Raw genomic sequence first — 26519 nt, 5'->3', positions numbered from 1 at the left:
ATTGCTGCTTTGCACTGCCTAGCATCAGCTGCATCAAGTGAGATCTCACCACAAGAGAGATCTCATCCACATTCAGGAAATCGGGGGGGTGGCTGCAGCTCATGTGCTTTCATGTCACCTCTGCAAGTTCAGCTGTAGCTGAACACCAAGCAGGGGAGGAGTTCAAATAACCTAAAAGTTCTGGGGGGCAAACCCCATGGTTTGTCAGGAGCTGCTCCTGCTCTCAACATGGATGCAGGGAGAAGTGCCTTATAGCAGCCCAATTCTCACCTCAGCTGGGCTGAGTCTCAGTAGGGAGGAGCAGTTCCAACTGGAGAAAACTTCAGGCAGGCATAAAAGAGTCTGTTGAGAGCTGAGCCTGAAGGACTTGCACAATCAAGTCATAAAATGTCTCCAGCTCTCTTCCCCTCTGCCACGGTGACCCTGCAGAGCAGTTTCACCCATTTCCAGCAAACTGCAACTTTTCTGCAAACTCTACCTCCATCTCCAGCCACTGCAATTGCTCTGCAGTGTGCAGGATGTGGGCAGGCCAGCATTGCCATGGCAGCCCCACTGTTTTGATTGCCCCATGCTTAGGCTGGCAGCCTTACCCCTCCAGCTCAGCTGGGCGAGCTGGTGGCTTATGGGGCCATCCCAAGCTGGCCTTCAAAAGACTTTTGTTTGCCACCCACGGCCACCTGTAACTCCAGAGGAGTGGCAGGAGCTCCCCACCCTTGAAAACCAGCTCCTTTGGAGCCAATGTGGATTAAAGAACCTCCTGTTGGACGCCCAACTTCAATTAAAACTTACACATGCTGCACAAAGCCCAGCCATGCAGAGCTGCTGTCAGGTGGAACCATCCATCCCTGGCTGCAAGACTTCCCAAGCGAGTTACTGTGTCAGCTTTCTCCTGACTCCCCACCAGCATCAGCTACCCCAAAACCTCATTTAACAGGGCATTTAGCAGCCTTCCCCAAGACACTGTCTCCCAGTGCCTCCCTAACCCTGGTTTTTTGGGTCTGTATTTTGCCCCTGAAAAACAGCTAAGCTTCCAGCTCCACATGCCTCAAGCACCCAGTTCTCACCCTGGGAAAGACCCAGGTGAATCTTTCCCTGTTCATCCCCTCTCTAAGGGGAGATGTTGCTGTCACATGCATGTGGAGCAGCATGATTTTTTCCTAAATTCAGGTCCTTGCTGCACACACAAGCTTCCAGCTGGCTATGGGTGGCCTTGGGTAACCCCTCTGCCCTAGGAGCTGTGGCTCAAAGGACACCAGTTTTTCTACTTTCCCCTCCCCTTTTTTTTCTTTTTTTTTTACATATTAAACTGAAGAACCACTTTATTATCACGCAGGCATCCCTTCATCTACAAAACAAAAGGTAATGCATGTACCAAAAAGAAAAGGCACTTGTAAACCAGCTGCATAGCTGTGCTGAAAGGTGGCCCTGAGCTTTTAGGTTTTGCCTTCCCCTTCCAGGGGATGCTCAGCTGCATCCCTGATTCTCCAGACTCACCCAAGGCAGGGCACTCCACAGGAACCAGCAGTGAGGGCTTCTACAGCACATTCAGCTCCAGTTTAAAGTGGAAACATTTCAAAGGCCTGGTGTGGTTTTGGTTTGTTCTTTTTTTTTTTTCCTCTGCAAACAATTAATTACAAGTTTAAGAGGAAGTTCCAGCCCTCCTTACCTCCCTAGCTAGAAGCTTAGAGGCAATAAATGTAAAGTGGCTCAGCACAGGAATAAAACCGTACATCCTGTTTTGTCTGAAATTATGGCTGCTGTTGTTTTGGGGTTGTTTTTTTTACTTCTTTTTTGGAATGAAGTGTATCATAGGCATCCAGTGTTCCTGCCTGGATAATGAGCCATCAGGATATTTATGGATGAGTGGCAAACCTGCTTCATGCAGACAATTCAAGATGGCCCAGGAAAAGCCATTCTATTTATTTGTGCTGCAGTTTAAACTGGGAAAAAAAAATTTTAAAAAATTCTAAAAAAAGCATTGATGAGGATGAAGGTTGGGACAGGGTGCAGTTTTAAGAAGTGCCTCTTGCTGCTTCCCCCCTTGCCCTTCTCTTGTGACTCTTGGTAGCCTGTGATTTCCCTGCTCATAGGCAGCATCCAGTTTCCTGAAGGAGCAACAAATTTCTCTGCTTGGCAGCAGAGGGGTTGGAAAAGGTTCTCCTATCTCCTGAAGAACCATCCCTCCCTCCTGGGTGCATGTCTAATATTGTCAACCCAATGCCTATCACCCTGCTTTTTTACCTCCTAAAAACTTTACCATATGTATCTTATTTTAAATTCTCCTTTGAGGGACCAGAAGCTGAAAGATGCAGCAAACAGACTGGACCACAAAAAAAACAAAAGGCAATAAAACATTAAACATCTTCATTTAACCAAAGCCCAAACCACTTCCCAGAGTGCTCTGTTCTATTTAGTAAATTTTCAAATGAGAGCTTTTCAGAAAGACACCCCCAGAAACATGCATGTCCATTTTCATCACATTTCCCATGTGTACATTCAAAAGAGAAACCACAAGCTAATTGCAGCCAGCTCAGCTGTCCTCTCATGCAGACTGAAACAATAAATTTGCAGGGGTCAGTCTGTTCCTGTAGGGGGTGAGCAGGGGGGATAAACCCCTTTTTAAATAGGATCAGAGCAACTGTGAGGTCCCAAACTGAAAGCACCTACTCTGAAGCATTTTGGACCTGGAAATCTGGTCCAAAAGCTGGTGGCTGGTGAAACTTTGGAAGTCCCAGAGGCAACCTGTTGCCAAAGGCAGGTTTTCCTTTGGGAGCTGCCTTTTTGGGGGCTGCCTGCCAGCTCCTGTCTCAGCATCAGCACAGGGGGCTCATGTTTTTTTGGGGGAGCAAGACACCCAGCTCAGGTGTTAGGAGGAAAGGGTGTCATTGGAAAGTGAGGAGGGAGGATGCACAGTGACATCCTGGCTGTGTGAACTGGAGCAATCCCAGAACACCCAGTACAAGAGAGCATCCTATAAAAAGTGCTGCAAAAAATCTAATTCCAAGCAAGGAATGGCAGCATTATGGACAAAGAGGCTCTAAAGCAGCCTGGGTTCCCTTCCCCACCAGAGGGAGATCCAAGGAGTCAGTGGTCACAGGTGACAAGTGGAGGAACCCCTCCAGGACACCTTTGGCTTTGGTTTTATCTTAACCTTTTGTTGTGTTCCCTTACCTTCTGTTGTGTCTCAATTTCTCCTCTTGCCCACATGAGGATTTCCCTCAAGCAGCTGTGGGGTTGTGAATCCTGAAGGCTCAGAAAGACACTGGTGTGCAATGCTGAGTGAGGGTGAAACCTCAGTGTGCTCCTGCTGGCTCTTGCTCTCTACAGCCTGTAATTTGGTGACCCCCTTTGAAGCAAAAATGCAAACTCATGGCACAAGCCCCCTGCCCTACTCAACCCCCCTGAGGGCCCTGGAAAAGGAAAGGAAAGGAAGGAAGGAAAGCCCTGAGCAGAGGCAGGAGGGCTTTGGCAGGAGCCCTGCCACTCAGCACCACCTCTCCTTCCCTGAGGGAGAGGAAAACCTTACGTCAGGCTGCAGAAATGCTCTTTGGCCCAACCCAACCCTTAGAGCAATCCCCAGGTGAGGCACAGCAGCAGCAGCTCCTCCATCCCCTGGTGCTGCTTTTGTGGCCAGCCCCCTGTGCATTGGAGGGGGTTGGGAGTGCTTGAGCATGACCTGCATGTCCCACTGACCACAGCCCCCATCAAAAATCCAGGTGCTTAACCACTGCCACCACCCTACAGCTGCCAGCTGTGCCCTGAGCAGCAGGACCAGGCCACAGCATGGTGTCCAGGATGGGCTCACCTTGGCTCTGCACTGCCTGGGAACAGGACTGTACCCTGCTTGCAGCAGCCATGCTGCCCATCCCAGACCCTAGAGCATGAACAAACCCCAGGAGTGGTTGGGAGTTCATGTTTGGCAGGTGGGGACACCCAAAGGGACCTGGCCTGGCAGCATGGCCTGACCCCTGTCACCCCAGAACCCTCCAAAGCTGCAGAACTCTCACTCTGCTGAAGCTTTGGCTTTATGCTAGCAGCTCCATGGAGAAGATTGCTGAAGAAGCAGACTGGTCCATGTGGTTTCTTGCCTCTGCAGGTACCTTCCAAAGACACTCGTGGAGCCCACAGGTTGCTTGCAGGAGCTGACTGTATCCCAAGAGGCCTTCAGACAGAGGGAGCAGTACAGGCAGGTTGCCCAGGAGCCAACATGGAGCAGAAGATCAGCTCTTTCTTTAACTCCATCTTGGAGCTCATCCGTACCAAGCATGAGGAAGGCATCTTCAACACTGTCTGCCTGGCTGTGCTGATGGGGCTGCCCTTTGTTGTCCTCATTGCATTCATTTTCATCTGCTGCCACTGCTGCTTCTGCAGCCAGAGGAGAGAAAGTGGGAAGAAAGGTGGCCCCGGCAGCAATGGGCAGCTGCATGCTGATAGGAACAAGAAAAAGAAGAAGAAGAAGGATGAAGAGGACCTCTGGATCTCTGCTCAGCCCAAGCTTCTCTTACTGGACAAGAGACCCTCTTTGCCCATCTAGCAGACAGGAGAGTGTTCAGGCCCTCCCCTCTGAGATGCCACCAGTACTTTCAGCTGGACACTATGAGGGGCAAGGAGATGCCAAAGCTGCTGCCACTTCATGGGGACTTTCAAAAGAAGCTGAGCTCTGTGGCTAACCATCATCAGAGAGGGAAGCAGTCTGTGTATGCAAACCCCTTCCCTCCCACCAGGAGAACATGCCCAAGGGCAGAAACCCCTGGAAACAACAGCAGGCATGCTTGTGGTGATCTGCTCCTGGGTACATACCTCCTGCACAGTATCCCTGCCACAAGCACAGCACACAGCCTTGCAGCAGCCAGGGTTCTCCCTCTGCACTTCTCACGTGGACACGAGCACCCAGGACCAGGTGTGGGCAGAGTCTGAGGTGCCTGCACACACGCAGCAAGCAGAGGCTCAGCTCATTCACTCATCCTCCTGTGGAGATGACCCAGCTTGACTGCCTAGGCTCCATCCAAACCCAGCACAAGAAAAGCCAAGTGCAGTTACTCCACAGCTCCAACCCGTGCCATCGTCCACTGAACCCAAAGCAACTGAGAGCAGCTGAAGACAGATGCCCTGGGCCGAACTTTAGAAACCTCAAGACACCACAAGGCAGCAGAGCAGAAGGATGTGTTGCCAGCCAAGCTAGAGGCCAGGACAAGAGACCTGCCCTTTTGCACCAGCACTTAAAAAAACAAACAAACAAAAAATCTTCCTTGGAAGACTATTTTATACAGACTTGCCTTTGGAGAGCCCACCACGCTACTGCAGAACTGCCAGCTGAGGCTGTCTGAAGGCAGAGCTGTGGGCATTTCAGTTATTTATTGAATGAGTACTAAAGAAGAGCAGGACCAAAAGCCCTTCTGTCACAGGGCTGGGCACACTGAAGTATTGAAGAAGCAGACACACTTTCCCAGCATGCTTGTCCCTCCCCTCTCCTGGCAGCCCTGGGGCACACGCAGACCCATGAGCACATGCTGATGCCACACAGAGGGCTGGCTGGAGCTGGGGTTTGGGATGTGCTGCAAGAGCAGAAGGGAAGAAACTTCATTCATCCAGTCATTCCTTATCCAGGGATGTATCATACAGCTGGACCCAGCATCCTTCTCCGTTCTTGTCTCCCTTGGAGGCACAGCAGCTAACAGGACCACACAGCCCTCACCCCTGCTCTGGTTTTGCCCCTCTGCATCCCCTGTGCTATCATTCCCAGCCTACCTCCTGAGGAGCTGGGGGGGCTTGTCTGCCCTCCCAGCCTCTGCCTCTCCCAGCTTGTTCTGCCAGCCAAGGATGCCCCTGTGTGATGAGAAGCCCCATCACATCTGTTTTTTACCCTGCATTTGTACACTGGATGTTTTTCTCCCACTTTCTTCCTCTTCTTCAGCTGCCGGAGCAGGCTGGAGCTGCAAGCCAGAGCCAGACATCCAGGGGACAAGCAGCCAAACCTGCGTGGCCAAGCTTGGATAGAGCTGCTGGACAACTGCTTGCAGGCTGGGAGAGGGTGATGCTGCCTTGCCCTCGGCACCCGGGGCCATGCAGCAGCAGGGGGGAGCAAAGCCACCAGTTAGAGACAGCCACTGGTGCCAGCCAGTCCCAGCACAGCCTGTTTGTCCGACTCGGACAGTGGGGTAATGTTCACATCAAATCACAGGGTTTGGCTGTCTTGGTAACAGCTGGGAGGTCAGGCTCCTCCTCACTCAGCCCTTTAAATTGACCCTATATGTGCCTTATTTTCCAGCTTGCTTTATTAGCTTTGAAATAAGTGAGTCCCTTCTCCAAAACAGGAAGCAATGTATAATGCTATTAAAAAATTTCAAAAATTGGGATCTGTCACACCTTATCCTAGAGAGAAACATGAAGGAATAGGTCTGGTCTCTCCCTAAACCCTCAGTCCCTCCAGGACCCCAGAGAACCAGCATTGCACTTGTATTATTATTTTTTCCCTCCTTCCTTTCCCCCACCCAGGTACTTCTCTCATCCCTCCTGCCTCTGCACTCAGCAGGTGGGTGAAACAGCCTCTTCCTGCTGCAATCCAGAGGCACCAAGAGCCCCAAAGGAAAGGTGGTGCTGCCTGAAGGAATGGAAAAAAAAAATCAGGGCAAAAGGAAACACAGTGGGAGGCCAGAGGCTTATCCTAACAAGCTGAGGCAAGGAGGCAGCCAGCTCCAGCAGGGTACAGCCTACCTTTGCGTGGCTCCCTGAGACAAGGTGCTTCTCCAGAAGGGTTACCAAGTCATGTTTTAAGTGAGAGCAGTGATTTCCTACAGGAACCAGAGACCTGTAAAGAAGTGTCTGTGTTGTGTCACACATCCCTGGTCAAGGCTGCCTGACCATCCCACCAGTGGATGGGCCAAGCCTCTGCATCCCAGAAAGCACAGGGGCCTGACTTAATACTGTTTTAGACAAAACATCCATACAATTAAAGGCAAACAAAAATCCAGCAACAGCTTGAGGTGCAGCAGGACCCATCACCCATCAGCGGGGCAGTAGTAGCCCCACAGCACCCACATAAATGAGGCATCAGGACATGCATGGTACAGAACCTCCACTGTGTGGGTCCCTGCTGCTCTCTCTTTGCACTGCTTCCCCAGTGTCAGCCTTTTCTTTTCCTAAACAGGCCATGCAACAGGGAAAACCAGTTGTTTGGGGGTGGGTTTTTTTGCAATGTTTCTTTTTAAAAAAACAAAAATAAATAATTCTCAAACTGGAAAAAAAAAAAAAAAAAAACCAAAACCCACGTCTCTAGCTCTTAGTCATGTGTTTATTTTCCTGGGGAAATCTTTCTTGTATCTGTGTCCTGGTTCTAGATAAGACACAGGGAGAGCTCAGCAGGCAGAGGCTCTGCAGCCTGGAGAGACTTTTTCCTTAAAGGAACAGCTTGGCTTAATCAAGTTGCATGACCTTTTCGTTGTTAAGGAACACAGCTTCTCTCCCCCCAAGGGCAAAAAGCAGCTGGGAGAAGCAAAATAGTGTGTGCACTGCAGGATGGGGGGCTGCAAAGGGGGTTTTTCCTTTGCAGAGGGGCAGCAGCATGTATGAGCTGACCCCAGTTGGTTTTGATCAGACAAATATTTCACACTGTCTGCAGCTTCTTGCAGCCGTCTGCATTGGATACATGGTAGGAATTCACCTCTGCTGGGCAGAGCCTTTCCAAGTCGTGCATGGCGAAGTTCTCCCTCCTTGAGGACAAAAAAAAAATAAAAAACTGCTCACCTGGACAATGCACTGAGATGCTCCTTGCCCACAGAGCTGAGGCTCTGGGGGAACCTGGTTGGAAAAGGAATGCAGGAAGGCAGCAGAGTGGCTAGAAATGGCAGAGACACACTTTGGGGGGAAGGGATGAGCAGTAAAAGTGGTTGCTTCTCTCCAGACAGCTGTCCTGCACACTGCATTCAGGTGGCACTGGGCAAGGAGGGCTGCAGAGGGAAGGGGAGGTTCCTGGGTGCTGGGTTAGAAACAGGAAGGTGTTCAGATCAAGCTGAGCATCCTGGAGCAATCCAGGGATCGAGGGGATGCAAAAATTGCCCCTGGAGCCCCACTGGAAGAGGACAATGGGATATTCACTGACTATTCCACTATTTATTCAGCTAATACCTAGATCAGTGACTAGAAGTAACACCGCTGCTTTCCAACATTGCTCCAGTGCAATAGGACACTTGGACTGGAGTATATTTTGGAAGAGAGGTATTCTCCCTCCTCCTGGGGTCAGTGCTGGGACAGTGGGGAGGTGGGTGAAGAATCCACCACCTTTCCCCTCACAGTGGCATTTCCCTGGGGTGCCCCACAACACCACTCACTGTGCTGCACCCCAAGATGCCCAGTGCAGCACAGTCCCGACCAGTACAGTGATGCCAAGGCAAAGGGGAGCCCTCTAGGATTCAAACTCTGCCCCGGGCCACTCTGCAAACCTCACTGGCTGTAAAATTCAAGTGATGTGGGGGCAAGGCAGAGGTTTGGAGAACATGTTCTGGCCCTGCACGTCACTGCCACAGGGCTGGGTACAGCAGGAAAACAAGGTAGAAAAAAGGATGTGAAATTTTTATGGGATTACCCCAAGCAGCCTGAGCCTCAAAACCAGACCAGCGAGTTCCTGAAAGCAAACAGACCGCAAAGGCTGTGCAACGGACCTGTTAACCCCCAGAAGGTTCTCCCACAGAAGTCAGCCGGATCCAGGGAAGTTTCTCCTGCACTAACACAACGGGATATCGCCATCCTGTGGCTGTTTGGGAATCCTGACTTCCCAGCACGGCTTTCCAGCAGCCAACACTTTTAATTACCCTTTCCCCCGGAAAAAAGGGGCAAATAATTAGGAAGGACCCCTCAGAAACTGCAGACAAAGGGTCTCTTTTGCCTTCATATCTGAAATTCAAAGCTCACAGGCTTCAGATTTTATTCCCTGCTGTCGGGTAAGATTCAGCTTCAGAAGGAGACCATGTTTTGCCTCTGCTGTCAACAATCCAGGCTGCTGCTTTCTAGAGCACATGGTTACTTTTGCAGTGGCTGGGTGTGAGGTTTGTCTTCCAGTCTCCCACAGTGACCTCTTTCATGTCTGCACTGTGCCCTTTAGCTGAACACCCCATGAACCTTCCCTCCCAAGCAGGCAAGCAGACAACAGGCAGAAATCACCCTGCTTAAGAACCCTTCTCATTTATTTCCCTGTGTTCTTTCATGCTAAGAGCACAAAGTTTGCAAAACATTTCAAGTGCAAGTTTCCTTGCCTCTCCTCCTTCCTTTAGCCTCCTCCTTACACTAAACCATGGCTTGGAGATCCTAATGCAGCTCAGATGAGTCTTCGCCTGTCCAGCTACATGGAAGTACTATGAAGAATTGAGTACTCACTTTTGAGAGATGACCCTCCTGGCTGGCTCTCCTCTGCCAGGTCCTAGCAGCCACAGATCTGTTCATTGCTTTGCAGTATTAAGTCACAGAGAGATCACATAGTCCCCATCCCTCTTTTGGGACAGACTCCAAAGGCCTAATTTTCACAGCCCCAGTCTGGGCTTGGGTATTGGTCCATCTTTGTAAAGAAAGCCTGGTTTAAATGGGAAAGAAAAAAACCTCTGTCACCCAAAGTAAAGACAGAAATATTTTTAAGAGCTCCTATATTTGCAATTGTATTGCTTCCCCCAAAGTCCAGAGAGGGTTCTTTAAAATGTATTACTCAGTTTAGCACTGGGTCAGAAAAGGCCATTAAGACAGAGAACAACCATGTTCCAATCTGCTCAGACAAGGAAGACTTTGAGCTGGTACCATTCAGTTAGCTCCCTCTTCTTTCCTGGCTGTAGCTGGTGGCCTTTTAATATATTTAATATGGAATTTTAATATATCAGGACCATAAAATAGCTGAGGGAAAGAAAATAAAACTCACCTTGATGGCTGTGAGGGGAAAAAAAGCAGCCAAATGTGAAACTATGCACTGGGGCGAACCTGAATCAGCAGGCAGGCTGAAAGAAAAGCCTGAGGGAGAGTGTGCAACATCAGTTTAACTCAGGGATGCTCATTTTTAGTGGTGGATGACAAGCATTATCATTTCAGCATCACTGGCTACCAGGCTGCTAATGAAAAAGGTGGCAGATGGGACAGTCACCTAGAGAATTTTGTTCTTAGTTAAGCAGGATGCAGAGGAAGGCTTGGAATGGTGAGCAGAGCTTGGAGGAGTAAACCCTTTCATTGTCCCTGTGCTGAGCCTCACCCAGGAGTGGGAACATTAATTCACTCTGTGTTTCCTTGGGCTTTTTTTTGGGCTGAGAGACAAGAAGAGACAAGCAAAACAGTGAGCAGGATTTTAACCTGGAGGGGTGTGATACTGGAGGCTGAGGAACCCAGCTCTCACCTGGGTTAATGAGCCTTGCCAGCAGCCTGACAGCATTTCCCAAAGCTCAGCTGTCAGCAGGAAAATAAGGAATGGGCACAGATCTTGGGCAACAAACAGGATGAATTAAGGGCCACTGTGCTGCTGGATAAATATGACATAGAGGCTATTACTGAAACTTTAGTTCCTTTCAGTTTTATTACTGAAACTTCCTCTTTAGGAAGGAGAGGCAGGGGAGGAGGAGAGGAGGTGGTGTTCAGCTGCAGCCCCATCTGGGGAAGGATGACAAACTGATTGAGTGTGTATGGGTTAAGATTAAAGGGAAGAAAGGAGAAGGTGATGTTAGAGTAGGGGTCTGCTACAGCCCACCTGACCAGCAGAGCCAGGCAGATGTGGCCCTCACAGGCAGACAGAAGAGGCTTCATGTTCACAGGCCCTGGTCCTCGTGGGTGATTTCAACCACCCTGACATCTGCTGGAGGGACAGCACAGCAAAGCATCAGCAATCCAGAATATTCCTGGAATGCATAGATGATAACTTCCTCCTCCAAATGGTAGAGGAACCAACAAGGTGCTATGCTGGACCTTGTTCTCACCAACAGGGAAGGGCTAGTGGCCAACTCAGGTCACCCCAGCTCAGGGACAACCTTGGCTGCAGTGATCACAAAGTGCTTGAATTTAAGATCCTCAGGACATCTAGGAAGATGTATTCCAAACTTACAGCCCTGGACTTTAGGTGTGCAGACTGGGATTGCTCCAGGGATCTGTGGGACAAAGCCCTAGAGGGAAGGGGGGCCCAGGACAGTATTCAGGGATCACCTTCTCCATGTCCAGGAGCAAAGTTTACTGACAAAAGGGAAGGCAGGAAAGAATGTTGGGAGACCTGTCTGGATGAATAAGGAGCTCCTGGAAATACTATTACACAAAAAGAAACTCTACAGGGAATGTAAGGACATCTAGAATTTGGGGCATAGAAGGAAGCTGATCAGCAAGAGACCTGGTTAGAGAAGCCAAAGCTCAGTTGGAATTAAATCTAGGCAGGGAGATCAAGGGGAACAGCAAAAATTTCTATAGGTATATTAACAGCAAAAGGAAGAGTAGGGAAGGTGTGGGCCCCTTCAGAAAGGAAACAGGTGAACTAGTGACAAGTGATATAGAGAAGGCAGTTCTTGTACCGCCACTCACCATGATGTGTCAGAGCACAGTTGTTGAGAGCCACATCACTGTTTCTGTCCCACGTTGTGAACTTCCAGCCACTGGGGTAGGTCACTGCATCCCCTAAGGGAAGGGGTAAAAGACACAAACAGGAGTAAGGGAGTACAGTTGCTCAGCCTGAGGGCTTCAGGAAAAACTGAGCAGGCCTGTCAGAGGAAAAGCAACAGTGCTTTGGGTCTGGAAAATCATTTCTAAAGGGCTTAAAAATTTCTCTAATAAATTTCTGATTTATTAGAGAGCAGGTCCAGCAGCTGGGATCCCCCCAGCTGAAGATCTAAACCTTAATGCAAGAAGACAGCAAGTGTAACACTATAGACACAATTGCAATGGTAAGGACTTACCAGTGGCAGAAGCCAGCACCAGCATGGCTCTGTTGTTGAGCACAGTCTCATCCTGAACAAAAGCTGCTTTCCTTGGACTTCTCAGCTGGCAAACCCCAGAAATTGGTTCTTCATCAGCAGAGGTTGCCTCATGGAAATGGCACCCCAGTCTGCCTTTTCAGCTTGTGTTTCACTGGGTTCCAGAGCTTTCCCTACCCCATGGAAAAGCAACTCTACCTGCAAGCACACTTTCCTCAGTCTTCCCAGGAAGCACAGACTCCTTTCCCCAAAGAGTACCACATCTGATCTAAAGTGGACCTAAGGACCTCCCACAGTACAGGCAAAACAAATACACAGGTCCTAGCATTTGCACAGGTCCTTCCTGTGCAAAGCAGAGACAGCACAAATACAGGACATTCCTCACCAGCATTCTCTCTTTTAATTCCCCACTCACAGTCTGCATCTGTCCCTGCTTGAGGCAACCTGGAAGAAGTCACAGGCAGCACAGATTCACTGCCAGTGCACAAATCCACCCAGAGCTCATGATGGATGGGGCTGCTGCTTCTGAGATTGTGCAGCTTGTCAAGGCCTAGAAGAAAAAATAACTACTCTTAACAGTGAAAAAAGCCTGTTCATCTTTGTAGTCCTAGACTCTCCCCCTGTGGCCATTTTGGTTAAATCAGCTATTTCCTAACTCCCTCCTTCCCTGCTGGATGCTGTCGAGACATTTTTGCCAAGTTTATACTGTCTTATCTCATTTTCTGGCAAGAGACAGCAGAGAAAACAAACAGCCTAAACCAGCACAAGGCTGGCTGTAGCACAACATTATTTTTCCCAGAGAACATAAACTCCAAAAACCTTGGCCTATTCAGTGCTAGATTCTCTAATCAACAGAGTTCTCTGTGAACGAAACAAAAAATGACTGAGTGCACCAAGTTTTGTGTAGTATCCTGGATTTCCCTGCAATTTCTTTATTTCTTCTCTCATAGAAACACACAAGCCCTCAGCCTTTTCTCATAAGAGAGATGTTCTAGTCCTCTCATCATCTTCATAGCTGGAGCCTCAACTAACACCCGTAGAAGGTCCATCGATTATATTCATCAAAAAAAACAAACCAAAGAAGAGCAGAGAAGCACTCAATATCCACCCACCTCCATCAGTGGCCATGTCACAGTATCCCTGCATGGGCTTGCTGCCATTCCCAGTCAGGTAAATGGTGTACATGCCACTGGAGGCATCACCATTCTGCTGCCTCTGGCTGCATTCCATAGGATACAGGATAACTGTGAGAACAGGGACAGCTCAACTTCACATCAACAAAGCAGCCCATAGAGCTGGAGGAGGCATTTCACACCAGTAGCAATCTCCTAAGGACCATGGCACTAGAAGAGAAGTAAGGAAACCAGCAGCCCTCACACTGTGCACTCACCCAGGGAGCTGCATCAGCCAGCTGGCAGATGGATGGCATCTGCACAGGCTGCAGCAGATGTAGTTCTGGGTTACAGGAAGAGAAGTACTTGTGTGAAGGTCAGAGTGCCAGTAAACAGGGACTTTAATTTCTATTTCACAATTCATCTGCAATTGGCAATCCCTGACACAGTCCAAGATGCTCCCAAAGCTGGTGGGAGCTTTTTTTTTTTATTTGCTGCCACTCTGACCTCTGAAAACAACCTGGGCAGCTACCCAATGCCATGGCAGTATTTAAACAGCTGTGCCCTACCATGAGTAGGAGGTGCAGAAAGATCTCTGGCATAATCATCATCTCTCCTGCCCACTGGCAGCTCCCCAGGAGGCTTTGTCCTGCACTTGGCTAGCAAGGTTTGCCAAAAGCACTGACCAGTGTGGGCAATCTCCACTCACATTATCCTGTGGTGTTTCCAAGCCTCCAGATGGTGTGGCTCAGAATGGACTCCCAGCCAGGACTCCACATCACTCTCTTGCTAAATGGCTTGCTTAAGATCCCATAGTTTTCCCATGCATCTGTAGAACATCATCTCCATCTCTGACCTCTACCAAAAAACACAACAGCTGCAGAGCACTGGGAAAAGTGCAGTCCCCAAGGCCAAATCCTACCTGTTAAGAAGGCACCATCTGTCTTTTTGCTCTGGTTATCTCCCTTATAGGCCATGACAAAGATGCTGTGGCTCTCTCCCTGTTCCAGCCCTTCCAGCACAAATTGTTGATGAAATTTTAAAGAGAAGGTTCTCTGTGGGCTGTGCTGACCTTGGGGGAAGAGTGCTCCAGCCCTGAAGTACACCTAAGCTCAGAGCAAACTGCAGCTGAGTAATTCATCTCAATTACCTGCTCTTCCACAGACCTCCCTGGGGGACTAAGGGAATGTCATTTAACTTATCCATTGATCCAGTTCTTCTCCATATAAATCAGGCAACAACACTTCCTCGACCTTGAAGAGTGCTGTGAAGGTAATCATAACAACAATTAGAGTGCATTGCTGAAATACTACAGTTGTGCAAAGGCCACAGCAGAAGACAAGGCAAAGCTATGCCTGTCCTTGATAAACAAGGAGAGTGGAATAGTGTGGCTTCTCCCAGAAATCACTGCACTCCCTCTGTGTAGGGTTACCACTTAAAACAGATACAGAGGGAATCAAAACACCAACTATCAGGAGAACAACAGGGACAGGAAACACCAAGGTTTACAGAGCATGTGGCTTAAAACTCTGGCTGTTCATTAAAACTGAAGACCACCTTTCCCTAGACTGTATTAGGTCACTACCTAATAAGCTCCTGCTTCATTTGGAAGACCACTAAACAACTACTCTAAATTAAAAGTAAATTTAAAAATTAAAATTAAATAAACGGCCACTACTTTAAATAAAAGGACACAGAAATCTTCTGACATGCAAGCCTCCCGCTGGACAGAAGAGAGAGCTAAAAGGTACCAAATCCACAAGAAGCAAGGAGTGGAATGGTCAGCCTTAGGGAGAGCCCTGCAGTCTCAGAGCATTGCTCAAGGCCAGCCAGTAGTTCCCATGTGAATTAGGGAACATTCAGCTACCATAAAAAAATACAAAAATGTATTTTTTCCCCTCAGAATGTTTTATCTTAGCAGAGGTGTCATTACTTTTGGAAATATAACAAAAAAACCACAAAAAAAATTGTACATAGGCTTTTTTGGCACAGATATTTCAAAAATCTTCCTACTAATGCTAAATGCGTTGTCTCCCCCAGCATTTTAATTTCATGTGAAATATCCAGGCATCTCCATTTTCATTCCAAGTCAAAGGTTGGACTGGATGGGCTGTGATTCTGTGATTTCAGTATGCTGAAACTCTCCTTGCATTTCTAATTCCAGATAGGTTCAGCCTTTTGGCCTCAAGAGATCTCCATTTGTTCCTACCAGCTGCTTTTGACCTCTTTAAACTTTAAGGTTGGCATCTTGCCCTAAATCCAAGCTTCAGCTGCTCATCTCACACCAACTTGATTCATAAAGTAAGAAAAAGAACATTAGCAAGGCAAATGGATATGGAGTGACCCCGAAAAATGTTCCCAGAACACCCTAATCCTTATTAATATCAGATGACACTGAGCACAGACAGGACTGAGGAGGAAAGCAGAGGGCCATGAGGAAGCAGGAACAGCACCACAAGGTGAATATAAAATAGGAAGTTGCTAAACAGCTCTCCTCAGTCTCCTGAATTGACACCCAAGCCCTTCTCCTGAGCTAAACTGAAGAGTTAAGCAAGTGCAGCACAGTCATTATTTCAGTCTCTGTTTCATTCAGGTTAAACACTCCAGCTCAAGAGTTTTCTGGCTTTCAGCTCCCAGCTGCTAGAACAAAGAAAAAAGTCAAAATAACCAAACTTTTCACTTTTTTTTTTTTTTTTTTTTTCCAAGTTCAGGTAGCATATTATCAGCTGTTAGCAAAAGGCCATGTCTGTCCTAGAGAGAGAAAGAACATGTCAAATAATGCAGATTTTGCACACACAGTCTCCTACCTTCCTGGGCTTGTTCAGTCCTGGGAAGAGGCTATGAGGAAACTCTTTGCTGCTGGCATGTTTGGCCAGTTAGTACCTAGGAATAACATCTGCCTACTTCTCTGTCCCTTCTCCATCTAGTTGAACACTGTGTTATTCTTAATAACATCCTGGCCTTATTTTGCAGCCTTCTATTCCTGCTTCTTGCAGTAGGCAATGTCATGGATTCCCTGGAATTCAGGGGTTTCAAGGCAGTAGAATTAAAAGATAAAAGGAGAGAAAGGAAATTTGCAATCAGTTCAGCCCCAATTATATGTATCTGGAAACAGATTTTCTACAAAAGAACAATGGCAAAAACCCTACAGCTGATACTGGAAGGAGCTGGTGCTCTCCAGCACTTAGCCAGGGTGTTACAAACCAAGTTTTTTTCCCACACTTGTTTGGATTTAACTTTAAAGATCTACTATTCCTGACTCTGAAGAAAAAGACTGCCTGCTCCTACCTACTTCTAGATATCTGGCTTCAGTGGCAACACCCTTCTTCACATCACAAAGCATGGCATTCCCTGATTTTAATTACATGCAAATACACAAACTGATCAAACCACCTACCAGCTGTATTTCATCAGCAAGGCAATAAGTGATAGAAAAACAAGACAGCAAGTGCTTGTAGAAAGGCACCTGTCAGCAACATTAGCTCAGATTCTTCTCACTTGATAGGCAGCATTCATTCCCTTTTGCAATCACAGATGTCCCTAAATTCCACCCTCAGTATGTGAATTGCTTTTGATTAAAACTTTGTATAAAATGTGAGAGCATCTATCCTGCCTCTCTTCATGATACAGAAGCTGGAATTGAATAATCCAGCTTTGCATTAAAATAATAAAGAACCTAAATACACATGGTGTGGTTTATCCATTGTCTAAGATAGTTCCAGGCAGGATTGTATCTGACTCTCTGAAGAGAGGTGTGGCATAAGAAAAGAGTTTCATCTGCTTAGGGCCACACCTTGGACAAGCCGTGTTTTGGAACTGGGTGTTTTGCAGAGAGGTTCTTACAAAGGTGGTGAATTCCTTGTGTAGGGGGATCTATTTTTGCAATATGGTTTTTTTTTTCTCTTCCCTGAGATGCACCAGAGCCATCATCTCCAGCCAACAAGACAAACCCAAGCACTGGACAAAGATGTGCCTGGGAGGGGCTGGGTGGGAAGTGGCCCTGTGAAGATGTGATGGGGAAGGAGGTGCTACCTGGATGTGGTAACCCTTGAAAATTTCTTGCTCTCCAACAGCAGAGAATTCCCCAGCCCAAGGTGAAAAGAATCAGCAGAGGAACAGCAGTGATTGCTGAGGGGAATCAGGAAGGTGGTTGTGGGCTTTGTCAGAGTCCATCTTGCATTCTGCTCACCCATCCCTCTCCATCAGGGAGATTTCGAGATGCTCACCCCAGCTCCCCTGGGAACAGCGGAGTCCCTCTTTATTTTCCTTTCTGATTTCCTGATTAACAACACACAAATTTCCTGTTTAAGCTAACATCGTGCTGTCATACTGAACAACTGCTGTTATGGATATCCTTGTTTTAAACTGCTGGTTTATTCTTCTTCAGATACCCCACAGTGATATTTTGGAGTTGCAGTACACAAAGCCTAGAAAGAGCCCAGGCAAACACCTGATGTTCAGTGTGTCATAGCCTCCTATTTCTACTTCAAAAGGAATTGCAAGACATGAACTGTATTGTTTTCTTGATAGTAACTTCTAGATGTTCAGCCATTCCAGTTACCATGACAATATACATGAAAAATGTCTTTTCATGACACATAAAAAACATAATAATAATAATAATAAATAAAAAATTGCTCACTGTAAACCTGCTAGGATGCAGAAACCTAAGGCAAATAGGAACAAAGAAAAAGGCAATTTGACAGCTAGAGAGAGGAGTGCTTGGCTGCAGATACTGAGATGGGAACCATTTGCCTCTGGACCTAAAACAGTTTTTAAGCAGGGGTGGAAGTGTAGTGCTCAGAAACAAAAGCAAAATGTCTTGTGCAATATGCATTAAAGGTGCAGTGCTTGCTCACTCAGCTACTCAGAGAGTAGAGGCCACTTTCACAGCCTGGAGAACATCTACAGGTCATGTGGAAAGGAAAAGGATCCCATGCTGGACCCAGCCAGCCCCTTGTAAGAGAGGCTGGCTGGGCACCAGTTCTCCAGGACAATTGTTTCTGCTCTGGAAAAAACAATTCTGCTCAACACCTTTTTGAAGGTGCTGCCTTCTGAGCAGCAAATCTTTGTCTACTGACAGAGGGGGAAGGGTGCTGGAGCTAGACAGAAACAACTCTGAATAGTGTGGAAGGGTAAGGAGGAGTGAAGTTTGGATGCAGAGCTCTTGTTTGAATGAATCACAGAATGTTTTACGTTGGAAGAGACCCCCAGGATCATCCAGTCCAACCTGACCAACACCATAATCTAACTACTAAACCATATCCCTAAGGACAGGTCCAAATGCCTTTTAAATACCTCCAGGGATGGTGACTCCACTACTGTCCTGGGCCATTCCAATGCCTGACAACCCTCTCAGTGAAAAAATGTTTCCTACGCATCTGGCCTAAACCTCCCCTGGCACAGCTTCCATCCATTTCTTCTGGTCCTGTCACACTAAATATTAAACTAATAATCTAATAAGATAATAATCTTTTAAATAAAAGGTGAGTCTCTAAGCAGATAGATAAGGCCTGAGAGGTGAGGGATGATCTGGAGCAGAACAGATCTGACAGTAAGGTCACTGCTAGTAAGGCAGTGGAGGTCTTGGAAGACCTAAAGATCATTTTGGCCCCTTCCAACCCAAACCATTCAGTGATTCTGTAAGGTCTCTGCAAACTCCTCGTGCTCAGAATGTGTCTGTACCTACTTCTGCCTCCTGAAGAGCTGTGAAACATGAGGCTAAGCAGTGATGTGCTGAGAAGGAAAGGTGGTTTCCAGGGTAAAAGGCTCAGTGCTGAAGCCTGGAGTATTGACTTGTGACTATGCAGAGATTATAGGTTTTTCAGAATGAAGCAGAAACTGCTGGACACACAACTCAAGGTCAGCTCAAGTCAGGTCTTCTCAGACCAGTCCTTCTGCCTTGTAAAAAGCAGGATAAGGGAGTACTTCCCAAAGACCTTACTTCAGCAGGAAGTTATGTCAAGAATTTATGCATACTTTGTTTCACAGGTTTTATCAAACCAGCAAGCAGAGCACACTGCAGCAAACATGATTTTCCCTTCTGTTGTCTCATTTATGTATCTAGAGATAAGACTCTGGCTCCCTATGTAATTACAGGTTCCAGACCCAATTTTGCTCTCCCCAGCTGCTACACACAGGCTTGTGCTAGTGCTACCTTTTCCTGTGTTTCCACCTTTCCCCAGTTCAAAAATATTTTCGAGGGAATTCTCAGAGACAAGGATCAGTGAGCAATTCCTAGCCCAGCAGGAACTCCAAGAACAACACAGTGACCCCAGGCTTGGCTTACCTACAGGACTAACCAAACCTTTCTGTGAGGTGGAGAGGGAAACTCAGAATGAAAGAAAGAGGGCAGAAATAACTCACAAATATATCTTACCTTGGGAGCAGTCAAGGCCAAAGAAGCCATTGTAGCAGTAGCATTCTCTTGCATCACAGAACCCATCCACTGCAGTCCCTGGGACATTGTTTCTCACTGCAATCCTCTCCAATTAACTCCTTGTCACCCTGGCAGACCCCCTGGGCTGTGTCACAGATGCCACTGCTGCTGCAGTTGTCAGGACAGAGCTGCTGCCTGCAGTCTCACCACAGGAGAGCTCATCACAAGGGAGATGAGCTGGGGAGAATTAAAATATTTTAAAACATTTTCTCCACTTGAAACTAATGTGCTGGTATTTTGTGTGCCTGAATACTGGCTTCACTTGAGGGATTTCAAGTTGATTTTGCTTTGATGCAGTTCTCTGATTTGTTATCTCAGCATTGGCAAGGTTCATTTAGCAGCTACTAGAGCAAATCTGTTAACACATGGAGTGAAAGGATGTGTTGTAAACCCATTTGATTTCCTCTACTTTTATTTAAAAAATATTCCTTCTTTCTTACCCTGCATGCATAAATATGAAGAGCTTGTTTGCAGCTTGTTTTCAGACTAAGACTTAAAAATGAGGAAATAAAATATTACTGTTTTAAATATTACTGTTTAAATGCATTGACATTTAGAGGTCAAAACTGAATTCCAAACATTTACTTTAAAATCTTCCAATAAGGTCTTCAAAAGAAAGAAAACTGTTCACTGTAAAATTTTTATGCCATCAACCACAGAAGAATTTTGAACTTCAAAAATGATCACCTTATAGGCAAGAATAACAGGAAGAAAGAAAGGGAACAAACATGGGTGTGAGGATAAAATGTAAAATTAGAAAGCTAAATTTATCAGTTGGATTATCCAATGTTACCAACTGCATTTTGGCATCGATGGTAGACGTCAGTTTGTACAGGAGGTGATATATATTTGGTTAAAACATTTAAAATTTCACATCACAGGATGCAGCTACAAAATGTCACCATATGTGACTTGCTAAGCAGTTGTGTCCTTCGCTGCACAAACAAAAGAAAAAAACATTATTTAAGTGCTAAATTAGGTAATGGAATAACTAGGAACTATTTGGCTGATATGTATCCATAGTAACAGCACATCTTAACCCAGACAATAGTGCTGCCCCAGATAATACTTTGAAGTAACAGAGGACTTCACTACTAAAGAATCAGATTAAGTGTTCAGATAAGTTCTGTATTTCCATTATAATCACATTTCTGAAAGTGATACAGTCCTGGGTTCTGATGGAAGTAAACAGTTTCTGTGTACATGTTCTGAACATATAACTGTTCTAAATGTCTCCCAAAACTCTGGCAGTACCCCTACCACTAGGTTAATGCCCTACCTTCTACAGGCAGGTGTCCTTCATGCTTAGAAACATGAGACTTTGGTTGATAAAAGCCACACCAAAAAATGCACCATCACTGGAAATACTATCATACCTGCTTCTTCCTGCATGACAGGCCACTCTAGTGCTAGCTCATCCCTCTTCAAGGAAAATCAACACTGACATCAACAAAAACAAGGTATGGATTTCCAGAGGCAGTCTACAATTCTTTACATTACACGAATTAAATAAAATAAGGGAGTTATCTCTATACTCATTCCCAAGCACCAATTTGTATGATGGTTTTTAAAACTGTTCAGCACTTACCTCATACATTTAATTTACAGTAAGAAGAAAGGAGGGGAATCATGACATTTCAGTCTCATCAAGGGGGGAATCATAGCTTCAAAGCTCTGAGCTTCAAAGCTCAGACACATAAAATTCCTTCTCTCAGCAATGACTGCTGAAGGGCTAGGCACAGAACATTCTCCTAACATTCTCTTTTCCTTTTCTGCAACCCTGGAGTCCTAGACCTGCTTTTCCTTTTTCCTGCAAATAAAGTCTTCCTTTTTCTCCTCAGTCCCACCTCTCCATCATCTGTGTGACACCCTTCTAGAATCCATACTCAAGTCTTTATCAGCTCTTGCCTTGACCATAGCAGCTCCCAGTTCTGCATCTCCTGTGGCTGATGGAGTTCTGGCAGAAAAGACTGTAAATGCCTGTACCCCACATCTTCAAGCTCTGACCTGTAGGATGGAGAAAGACTTAGAGTTAGATCATTGGAGTCTTTCACATAAATACTGTAGGGTCTCTCCATCTTTGATCATCCCACACTTCCCTCTGCAAAGGCTGAAAAGGTGTGAGCAGGCTTCCTCCATGTTCTCATGACAAAAGAAGGGCTTTTGAAACAACTACTGTCCCACCAAAATCGAGGCTAAAACCGAAAATTACTAGGAACAAGCATTATAAAATAATTACTTTCTAGGTTAAACCCTAGCTCTATCAAAGCCAAAGGCAATGCTCCCATTTACTTTAGCGGATACATGGTTTCATGTGGTTGTAGGAGACAACCTGGGAAAGCTTAAACCCTTCAAAACTGAGTGACATTCAACACACTACTCATTTTCAATAACACTAATACATGGATTATTGATGTTTCAGTAAGGCTTTCAAAGCCTTGGAGCTTCTCACATGACCTTTTGGATGTAGCTAACAAGCTGTTATGAATGGGAAAATTACTCAGAATTATTAATTCAACATCAAAATCTTAAAGGGTGTTCTCCCTGAAATCAGAACACTTATTTTAAAGATCACATAAGTGAATCCTAGTGGGTAGAACAGGACAGTTTTTCTCACCAAATAAAAGGGCAGGTAAGAGTAACAATTTCCCATGTATTTTTCACTGCTCAGGGTTGTTATTCCCTTTTGCCAGTAAAATGCAGCAACTCACCCAAAATTACTGAGTTGGAAAAAATGCAGAACGCTGATACTTATTTAGGAATAGTCCTAGGTGATAAGCAAGTGGACAAAAAAACTTAGAAAAGCAGCTGGCAGATAACCGAATACCCAGAAATGACAGGCATAGGGGACAAACGTGCTTTCCTGGCCAGGGTTCTCAAAACGCCCTGTGACTTCTCTGCATCCCATTTTCCTGATGGGATTCATTCCTAATGGGTTCCCGTCATTTTAACAGGCTTATCCCCTCCAGCCCGTGATCCTTTTAGTCCACCCCAAGTCAGATCCTGATGTTTGGGGGGAGGGGAAATGCCAGCTCGTCTGTCACGAGCACAGCTTCCTAAAGCGCTCTGGGTTAAGCTTTTTCCCCACCCCCAGAGGCACTGGAAATGCTGTGCCTCTGGAACCGAAGGGAAGGGTGGAGCGAGAAACCACCCCAGACCCACCAGAGGCGGGGATAGTTCCGACCGCCCCCTTCGGGGCCCGGCGCCTGCGCGGTGCCTCAGGCGGGCACCGAGAAGATGGCGGCGGCCATGCTGGGCTGGGCGCTGCGGGCCGCTCGGCACCTCAGCCCGGTATTTTCCTTCCCTTTCCCCCTCCGGAGCTGCCAAGAGCCCGAGCCGGGTGCCGGGGAGCGGGCAGAGCCCGCAGAGGGGGCGCGGGGCTTGTCAGGGGGGGAGGCGGCAGGGTCCGCCCGGCAGCTCCGCGGTGTCGGTGACACCGCGGGAAGGACAGATGTGACCGCGGGTTGTCTGCCTGACCAGAAATTCCCTGCTGGTTGGTGCCAGCTGAGGTGGATCACAGCGTAAAGCAGCACTGCCAGGAAGTAATTGGGAAAATTCCGATGAGGACGCCTTTATGGGTATAATTCGTGCTCGAATTAGGCAGACTGGACGCGCGCAGACTCTGCAAGGGGATTCAGTTTGCAAACTGCATTATAATGAATTTAATTTTTATAATTAGGTTCTCCCTTCGTCCGGCACAAGTCAGGTGCGGAGCTACTATGTGGACTGGAGAATGCTGCGGGATGTCAAGAGGCGGAAGCTGGCGTACGAGTACGCGGACGAGAGGCTGCGGATCAACGCCATCCGCAAGAACAGCATCCTGCCCAAAGAGCTGCAGGTAGCCCACGGGCCACTCCAGGGCCTCTGCTGCACCCTCCTCGGCATGCTCAGTCTCCTCGGGGCTGCAGCAGCAGCTTGACAGACCCAAGCCCCTGTGTGGGTGTTGCCCTGACTCATAGAATAGCGGGATGTTGTGTAGCGACCGCTACTGCTCGGGTGTCTCTGGAGCTTGGACTGTGTACAACCTGAGCAGAGGTTGTGTGGGGGTTTGGGTTTTTAAGCCAGTGCTTCTTACCTGAGCAGTACCTATAACACTATGACAGTGAAATTTCCCTTCACCACTATCATTTAAAAACTAGGAAGCTCGATCCAGCTAAACCCACCACGTTGTTTAATTAGAAATAGTTAATTTTGCTCATTGCCTGAGTTACAAGCATCTAAAAGCTGCATTGGGTCTTGGTGTCCTTAAATATGCACATATTCACCACCTTGCTCTCACCCTTCCTTACTAAGTATTAGTAACATTTGCAGGTGTCCAAAATATTCCTTTATGTACTCAGTCTGGCTGTGCCTCTACCTTCAAGTATCTTGGAGGAGAAAGTGTATGAATTTGGTTTTACATACTGACTTGACTTTGCTTTCGGTATTTCTGAGCTGCTTTTGTCCCCTTTTTAAGTCACAAAGTCCTAGCAGCAGTTGGATCTAAGAAAGACTCCAGGAAAGTAACTTTTCCTTCCCCTACAAAATGTTTCCTGGGCTTCAAAATTTAACGCTTTAAAACCAAGCTGCAGGTTTTCTGTAAAAGTACAGGCTGGTTCCTGAATAAAACTGTAGGAATTAAATGGGCAAAAAAAATAATGGAGTAGATGAGGTTCCCTGACAACCTAAGCCATTGTATGATACTGCATGTTTTGGGCTGTACTAGGTGGTGTCTATATACAGCTGTACACACAATTAAGATGCACAACAGGACAAAACCAGTAAATTAAATATGTTCTGAATACAAGCAGTCCTACTGACCTTCTTGTTACTGAAGCTGAAAGTCACGTTGTTGTTGTCTTGATTCCATCTTCTTTTAAAGGGGCATGTCCCCATAGAAGATAGCCTTACACTATTGCTTTTCAGCTGTATTGCAATAGTTTTTGTAGTCCAGTCTCAGACTTTCCTTCTACCTCCAGTTGTGATATCCTTCTGTGGCAGAATGGGATTCTTTGAGCCCTTGTGGTTTTCAGAAAATAATATAAGTATGCTGCAGTTAGGGATGCTTACCTAGCCTCAAGCCACTTCCTTTAGGCTGTCTTTCCCTGCTGAGCTCACTTGTTCTTCTGAAATTGCATATGCTGTTACTTAGTGCATCCTTAAAACTCTTGAGCTCTCTTGCTGTACATGGAAAGACCTTTCTTAAAAGCCTTCTCATTATGAGACACTTCGACTTGTCCTTCTCTGTCTGCAACTCTTTCCAAAGTATCCTGTAATAGATTCCTTTTCCTGACGTAAAAGTACATTATCTGGAAAGGTAGTTAATAAAGAACACTTCATTTAAAAAAACTATTCCACTCTACAGAAAGGAGAAACCCCAGTGGATTATGACTAATTACTGGTTTGAGGTTGTGTGATTGGGGTCTCTAATTTACATTCACTGTTAAGATGCTCAGAAAGTGGGATGGGTGGAAGTTCCACGTCAAACAGCGACGCGTGCTCTGAGGTGGTACCGACCCTAGAGGTAGATTCCAAGGTTTGGCAATAACCCCCCTCGAGATCCTGGGAAACACAGCTAAACTTTGTTGTCCTCTTTCTTAGGAAGTGGCTGATAAAGAGATTGCCAGCTTGCCCCGGGACAGCTGCCCCGTGAGGATCCACAACAGGTGTGTCCTGACGTCCCGGCCCCGCGGAGTCAGGCGGCGCTGGAGGCTCAGCAGAATTGTTTTCCGCCATTTTGCTGACCATGCTCAGATGTCTGGGATACAGAGGGCCATGTGGTAGCATCACCCCATGGATAGACAGCAGAGGATTGATGCAGGCAACACAGAACAGGCTCAGTCTGTGAGTTTGAGAAATTAAAGACTGTCCTGTCCAGGAGTCCAGCATCAATATCAAACTAATAGGGAGAGGATCGTATGCCACACTGACTGGTCAGAACTGGTCTGTATGGGAGGAAGTTTTATCTTGAGGATAAAAAGAAAATAAAACACTTATCTCATGGTTGCAAAACTAAGCTGAGATGTGGGCAACATCAGAAATAAAGACATAGAGCACACAGCTTGTTTAAGCAGTATTTTTGCCACCATATGGTAAATTTGCCATGATAATTTGGGTAAAAGCATAAACAGAATTGCACAACAGGTCAAAAAGGTTTTCTGCCATGAACAAGGATGAGCAGAAGATAGAACATTGCCTCAAGGTTAGATACTCTTGCTAAGTATTGTATGTATGTATATTAACAGACAAAATGAATAAAGGACCTATTAGAAACTACAACATGCTAGTATTTATCTCCTGCTTGTAGTATAGTGCTTGGTCCAATGCTTTAAAAACAAGGTAACAAGTTAAGTCCTAGTCTAGACCATAATAAGAGTAATGGCTTCCTTAATTCATCAGGTAACAAACGTATCTGTCCTTGGGAGAGAGAGAAGGACATAGCATGGAGAAAACAAGAATAGCAACAAGCCTGCTGCCAAGCTTGTTTGCCCTGTACTCTTCTTCAAAGAGCAGTAAAGGGGCAGTGTCTGCTCAGTCCCCCTCCCTGGCAGTGGGGCTGAGAGACTGTGATGAACAGGCTAAGTAAAACTGTTCTACCACCAGATGGAAGGCAAGCAAAGTACAACAACCCATCTCTCCCATTTAGTCAAATTTTGAAGTAAAAGTTGTCCTCATGTAATCTGACTGTTGCCTTAAAACCCTGCAAAGTTCATAGGGGAAAGAGGTGGTGGTTCTGCTTTTCCTCATACTGGCAGAGGCAGGGCAAACACCATGCAGCATCTGCAGCTCTCTTCCTGCCACCTCAGACACCTCAAGGTCACAGCACAGGTGCTATACAGCTGCTTTCACTTTCAAAATTAAAAGTGGTTCCACAGCCAGTAATTAGTTTCTGAGAATAATCATTACATTTTTAATACCACAGAATCAACACTGTTGTTTCTGCTCAACTAGCAGTGCTTGAAATAGCAGTTCTGCTTCCTTCAGTGTTTCTCTCTTTGTCACATGCTTAACAGTTCAACATTCCCACATGAAATCAAAAAACCACACCCTGTGTAGTGGTAATATGAACCCCAA

At 46.5% G+C, this 26519-nt stretch overlaps 2 protein-coding genes across 2 annotated transcripts; both read left to right on the top strand.

Moving 5' to 3' along the window:
* The first annotated feature begins 4197 nt into the window (after positions 1-4197).
* Positions 4198-4534, top strand: KIAA0040 (KIAA0040 ortholog). Its single transcript, XM_071751141.1, has one exon. It carries the CDS (start codon positions 4208-4210, stop codon positions 4532-4534), a length of 327 nt encoding a protein of 108 aa, XP_071607242.1. The 5' UTR covers positions 4198-4207.
* Positions 4535-22648: 18114 nt separating this feature from the next.
* Positions 22649-25503, top strand: MRPS14 (mitochondrial ribosomal protein S14). The gene is made up of 3 exons (XM_071751140.1): positions 22649-22757; positions 23146-23304; positions 25047-25503. The coding sequence occupies exons 1-3, from the start codon at positions 22704-22706 to the stop codon at positions 25227-25229; spliced, it is 396 nt and encodes a 131-aa protein (XP_071607241.1). The 5' UTR covers positions 22649-22703; the 3' UTR covers positions 25230-25503.
* Positions 25504-26519: the final 1016 nt, after the last annotated feature.

This window comes from Heliangelus exortis, chromosome 8 (genome assembly GCF_036169615.1).
Source record: "Heliangelus exortis chromosome 8, bHelExo1.hap1, whole genome shotgun sequence".
Classification (NCBI taxonomy): Eukaryota; Metazoa; Chordata; class Aves; order Apodiformes; family Trochilidae; genus Heliangelus; species Heliangelus exortis.
The sequence above is the reverse complement of the archived record's forward strand: the minus strand, read 5'-3'. Positions and strand labels throughout refer to the sequence as shown.

Excerpts from the sequence above, each read along its gene's own strand:
- KIAA0040 (XM_071751141.1), top strand. The coding sequence starts at position 4,208 with ATGGAGCAGAAGATCAGCTCTTTCTTTAACTCCATCTTGGAGCTCATC.
- MRPS14 (XM_071751140.1), top strand. The coding sequence starts at position 22,704 with ATGGCGGCGGCCATGCTGGGCTGGGCGCTGCGGGCCGCTCGGCACCTC. Across the intron at positions 22,758-23,145 it reads CCGCTCGGCACCTCAGCCCG|GTTCTCCCTTCGTCCGGCAC; the intron begins GTATTTTCCTTC and ends TTTTATAATTAG. Across the intron at positions 23,305-25,046 it reads TCCTGCCCAAAGAGCTGCAG|GAAGTGGCTGATAAAGAGAT; the intron begins GTAGCCCACGGG and ends CCTCTTTCTTAG.